The sequence below is a fragment of the Babylonia areolata genome, chromosome 12 (assembly GCF_041734735.1).
Source record: "Babylonia areolata isolate BAREFJ2019XMU chromosome 12, ASM4173473v1, whole genome shotgun sequence".
Classification (NCBI taxonomy): Eukaryota; Metazoa; Mollusca; class Gastropoda; order Neogastropoda; family Buccinidae; genus Babylonia; species Babylonia areolata.
Window position 1 is genome coordinate 13,106,086 of NC_134887.1, and position 6,112 is coordinate 13,112,197.

General features: G+C 40.1%; 1 protein-coding gene across 1 annotated transcript in view; it reads right to left on the bottom strand.

Annotated features, from left to right (window-relative positions):
• Positions 1–1,415: 1,415 nt before the first annotated feature.
• The window catches only part of LOC143288066 (Golgi SNAP receptor complex member 1-like), a 6,962-nt gene continuing 2,265 nt past the window's right edge, over positions 1,416–6,112 (bottom strand). The window contains exons 3-8 of the mRNA XM_076596334.1: positions 5,755–5,833; positions 5,021–5,220; positions 4,714–4,785; positions 4,135–4,164; positions 3,157–3,239; positions 1,416–2,610 (exon numbers count right to left, since the gene is read on the bottom strand). Coding sequence (XP_076452449.1) covers positions 2,486–2,610; positions 3,157–3,239; positions 4,135–4,164; positions 4,714–4,785; positions 5,021–5,220; positions 5,755–5,833 — 589 coding nt within the window. The 3' untranslated portion in view covers positions 1,416–2,485. The remainder of the gene's footprint in view (positions 2,611–3,156; positions 3,240–4,134; positions 4,165–4,713; positions 4,786–5,020; positions 5,221–5,754; positions 5,834–6,112) is intronic.

The window sequence follows — 6,112 nt, forward strand, 5'->3', positions numbered from 1 at the left end:
CATAATATGTCTGATTTATGACTGAACAGTGTTTCTAAAACACTCCTATCTTTAGTTATACATTTCCCACTCTTCTCACAGAAAAACATACGTATCTTCCAAAGAAGCTGACATTTCCACCCCCTGTTGTCTAAGTTGCATAATTTTGATTTCATTTCATCAAACAAGTAAACATGATGCCATCATTAGAAATTCTATGACTAGATAAGAGGATAACATGAGATTCTTACTTGGATACCTTTCTTCAATATTTTCCTTGAGACAAGTTTGACACCAGGGAAAATAAAGAACCCATGGTATCTCAGACATGAAAATTTTCATGACAAAATAAGATGCACTGCAGTGGTGGAATAATACATAAATTTCAAGAGAATAAACAGCATCTTTTAAATGTGCCCTAAGATACTCAGAAGTCAGAAGACAAAGAAGCAGCATCATCATTCTGAAGTCAGACAACAATGGAATAACCTTCTTCAGAAGACTCACCAACTGCAATCAATCAATTTTCTTTCAAACCACCTCCACATTACCTGAGCGATCAGGGATGTAGCTGGGCTATAGATTTCCATTTTAAAGTACAACTCAATATAAATCTGACAGCCGGATTACGATGATACGAGGGTACATGACAGTAGCTGTGCGACTGTTTTAAATTTTTGATAAATATTGTGAGCATGCTTGCACTGATAAAATAAAAAAAGAGGGGGGGAAAAAAAGACACCCCCCCTCCCCTCCGCCACCCTCCCCATTAGCAATCAAAGCCTACTGCATCTGAGCAATGAACACAACTGGCACATGTGAAGCCATGGATCTTGTGATCGGTGCACTCATTCACACACAGCAAGATAACTCATTCACACACCTATACCTCCACTGTGCCTTGGCTGGTAGGTAACCACGCTGCTCGACTGTGAGATGAACAACAGAGAACCACAAGGAAACACAATACTTTTAAAAATTTAAGTACGAAACCCATGGTCACAAATAATGTGTGCCTGACCATCCTCCACCAAGGAAATCAACAACAGCAAAACATTCCCTCCATCCAAAAAAAAAAAAAAAAATCCTAATAAAATTATTCTCTATTAACAGAATATGACTTCTTCTTCTTCTTCTTCTGAGTTCACTCGTATGCACACGAGTGGGCTTTTACGTGTATGACCGTTTTTACCCTGCCATGTAGGCAGCCATACTCTGTTTTCAGGGGTGTGCATGCTGGGTATGTTCTTGCTTCCATAACCCACCTAACGCTGACATGGATTACAGGATCTTTAACGTGCGTATTTGATCTTCTGCTTGCATATACACACGAAGGGGGTTCAGGCACTAGCCCACCAGGCGCCCACCAGGCGCCGTCACCGTGATTCAAACCCGGGACCCTCAGATTGACAGTCCAACGCTTTAACCACTGTTGACCTGGGAGATCGTAAAAATCTCCACCCTTTGCCCACCAGGCGCCGTCACCGTGATTCAAACCCGGGACCCTCAGATTGACAGTCCAACGCTTTAACCACTCGGCTATTGCGCCCATCAACAGAATATGACAAATTTACTGGGAAGAAATTTGGAAAGCATCAGCTTACAATGTCTGAATACTTTCAGTTCAGTTCATTATCACTTGACCATCATCATGCTGAAAGCGCTGGTCTTCATAAACTGCCAAAATAAGAGAATGTATCATGTGGATCTGTAAAAAAAAAAACCAATAATAAAGAAAAAAAAATTTTTTAATTTTTTTTAAACACTTCCTGAAGTCCTCTTTTTGGGACATGCATACTTCCAGTTTTATTCACATTCTCTTCACATCCTCAGTACTTTCCTAAAGATGAAGAATTTAACACTGCTAAAATTACCATCAAGCAAAACATCCATACCATATGATGATGTATTTTTCTTCAAGCAATTTGTACTTGAGTACAATCAAACGCATCTTTGCATCGCATTTTTGATCACCTCGTAATCATAATCAAACCAATACAACTGGAAGAGGTGTACTGATTGCATTGTTTTTGTGCTCTGGTCCCAGAGACAAAGTGAGTTATACTGCAAAACATACACAAACACACACACACACACAAAACACACTCAACGTGTGCCAGTGCGCACGTGTGTGCGTGCACACGCATGCACGCACACACACACACGCATATATATATTTACACATGCACTTGCACACTTGTGCATGGACGTACACCAGCACAAAAGCATGTGCACACACACAACCACCCATTATTACACACACCCTTATCATCCCATCCACCAGAAACCTTGAAAAAAATTTGGGAGGGTTTGCCTTTTCCTTCCTTCATTTTTTCTTTTTTTGTTGTTGTTGTTGTTGGTTTGTTTGTTTCCAGTAAACTATTCCAGAAACAAACATAAACCTCTCTTCCTTCTGATCTCACTGCTCCTCCATACCCAGCCCACTCTCAAACCATTGGGGGAAAAAAAAAAAAAAAAAAAAAAAAAAAGAAAAACAAGACAAGGTCTAATGGAATGCATAGAGGAGGAGGAGGATCAGACAGACGGCTATGACGCCACCAAGGACCAGCGTGTCTCGACGTTTCCGCAGGTGTATCCTCTGCACCAGACTGTTGATCACAGGGAAGCGATCTGACATGGGGGTTAAGGTCTCCTCAACTCGTTTCCTCTCAGTATTGTGCAGGAGCTTTTTTTTTTTTTTTTTTTTTTTTTTAAAGCACACATGACATACTATATTCAACCTTTTATCACTGTCTTTGACTTTGCGGGCATTTTTTAGTACCACACATGACACACTAATTTTATCCCCTTTTCACTGCGTTTGACTTTAGTGGACATTTTTTAGTACCACACATGACACACTAATTTTATCCCTTTTTTACTGTTTCACTTTGCGGACATTTTTTAGTACCACACGTGACACACTAATTTTATCCCTTTTTTACTGTTTCACTTTGCGGACATTTTTTAGTACCACACATGACACACTAATTTTATCCCCTTTTTTACTGTTTCACTTTACGGACATTTTTTTTTTAAGGAATCAAAACTAACTACAGCTATATATATATACTACTCCCTTCTACTGACATATGCAGCATCCTCTATGCTCGAAACTATGCTCTAAACTGCAAGGTCAACAGTGTGGACACCCGACAGCGCAATGTAAAAGGATACTGGCCAAAGAATTGACCCGCTGTGTGATGGAATGCAGAACCCTGTTTTGACTGGCCAGGTTTTCCTTGGTGGCAATGGCAATGCTGCAATCAGCACAAAAGCACATTCTATAAACATCCCGTCTCTCTTTGGCAATGCTGAAATCAGGCTGTCTCCCTTTGGTTGTGCTGAAATCATGGGGAAACCACATTCTATAAATATCCCGTCTCTCTTTGGCTATGCTGAAATCAGGACGAAAGCACATTCTATAAACATCCCATCTCCCCGCATTCTGTTTCCTGCTGTATCAAACACTGGAACTCTGGACTCCCACTGCTAAACTGAAATGAAACACAGGAACTGATTAGAAAAAAAAGGTTTTAAAAGTTTCCATTAAATGAATCAAATCACTAGGAACAGACAGACAGACAGACAGACAGACAGACCGACTGACAGACATGCAGGCAGGCAGGCATGCAGGCAGGCACAAAGAGAGAGAGAGAGAGAGAAACAGACAGGCAGAGAGAGACAGACAGACAGACAAACACACAGGCAGAGAGAAAGAGAGAGACAGACAGGCAGAGAGACAGACAGACAGACAGACAGAGACACAGAGAGAGAAATGAGAGAGAGAGAGAGACAGAGACACAGACAGAGAGTGGAAGAAACAGAATGGGAAATGGGACAGAAACATGGAAAGAGAGAAAAACAAAAATCAAGCAGTCAGAAATATGACAAGTTTTCTATTTCTCATCAGTCTTTTTTTGTTCTGCATACCTTGCTGGGAGGCTCAACAATCAGTAAATCGCCTATCAGTTCACTTCACCAAAATACAATGTAGTGGTTCTTTAAAAAGAATACAATTCTGTCACGGACAAGTTTATTGATCGTTTGATGTCCCATTCAATCAACAGTAACGAGTGCTCACATCAATACTGTAGAGTGTGCTATTAGCTGAACGAACAGATCGTCATGTAAAATCAAAAACATAACCCTTACCTGATCTGCTCATCCACCAAGCGTTCTGAGCTGAAAACAAATATAATAAATACAAGTGATTATTTATCCATAAACTATTGTGATACTTACATAAAAAAAACAACAACAAAACATGTGTAGTTGAAACATGTTAATTATTTATCTAGGAATTATTGTGATACTTACACATAAAAAAAGTATCATGTGCAACTGAAATATGTTAATAAAAAATAAAAAAAAAAAAAATCCATTCACTATTATCCTGGCTTATTCCTGCTTATACAGAAAGGTGTCCAGTATTAATCTTTATACTGTAGAATTCAGGTAGGTAGTGGTACATACATTTTCTTAAATTTATTCCAAAATAAAGACTTTTTTCCCCTTTTTTTTTTAATGCGAAGGAAAAGAATGACAATACTTAACCCTATTCTCCTGGAATTCTTTCATTCAGCACCATCCTACCTTCCACACACACACACCATCACCACCACTACCACCACCATTCAAAGTCAAATATGTTTAAAGAATAGTCAAAGATGACAGAACTGCATCTGCATCTTACTACTGAACACAGAAATATATAACCGCATGTGTACATACTTTCTTATGTGGTCATTTTCCTTCAGATATAACTCGGTGCGTCGGTTCAACCCTGTGGAATTCTTGTAAGTACTGAAACAGACAAATCAAAACTGAATAATACACACCCTTTCATAAACACACATATAATCACACACTCAAACACACACACACACACACACACACACACACACACACACACACAAAGAATAATCAAGGAAGCGAAACTCCAAACAGTAACAGCAAGCACGTTCCACACGCCCCCTTGCACTCCCCCACCCCACCCATACACCACACAAATTCCTGAACTAGCCTGCAGTGCTCTTACTTGATTTCTCTGCGGACAGACCCCAGCAGATCCTCCCGCTCCCTGATGGCTGCGATGTTGGCGTGTGTTTTCTTGTACTCTTGCGTGTAGTCCTGCAGAATGGCGCGGTGCCGCTGCAAAGTGTGCAGCAGCGCAGCTGTGGGCGAAGTGTGTGCAATGGTCTGTGTGTACTCCACCATGCGGTCGTTCACTTGGGTCAGCTGAAATTTGGAGGTTTGGGATTATGGAAAGCCATTAAAAATTTCTAACACTGATTAATTAAACACACACGACCAAACAAAAAAGGCGCAAGACCTCAGTGCAGTTTAAGTATAAAATTCACATATAATGACACAGACACATGCACACATATGCACACACACACAGTACACAATCTGCCCTAAGTGTTTCTGTTTGAAGAAAGTTAATCATCTAACAAAGTAACTGTCAACAGTGACTTTTGACAGACTCCAAACTCTCATAAGTTTCTTTGGTTTTATAAGCAAAGACAGGCACAATGACGATTTACATCTGATTCTTCTATTTTCTTTTCTTTTTTTTTTCTTTCTTTTTCTTGGGGAGAGCGATGGGGTGGGGGGGGGGGGGGGGGGGGGTTATGGTGTAATAATTCTCATTCTGACTTTGTGTATCACTGCACTGCAACAAAGTAAACTGATTACACCGAATAAAGCACAATGGCTTCACTGTTGGCAAGCTGACATACAGTGAACAGACCAGAGCCCGTGTTTGTTTACCTTGGTCAACAGCTGCTCCACTTCCATGGCCATGGTGTCAAACATGTGTTCACTGCTAGTGTGGTTCAACAATGGAGCTCTGTCGTCGACGAAGGAAAAAAATAAAAATAAAACAATATAGGATTACAACTGTAATTCAAACAAAACAGACATTTACATTCTTCTTTGTTTGTCAAGCCACTACTTTGCCCCTGCAACCAGACAATTATCAAAAAAAGCTGATTTATTATTCACTTATTTTTCTGCTCATACTGCACAGTCTTGTTGGCTGTTACAAGTGTTCTTGCATGTTTCCAAGCTATACTGACAGTGACACATACAAATACACAAGAAACTGTGTCACTGAAACCAAGTAAAA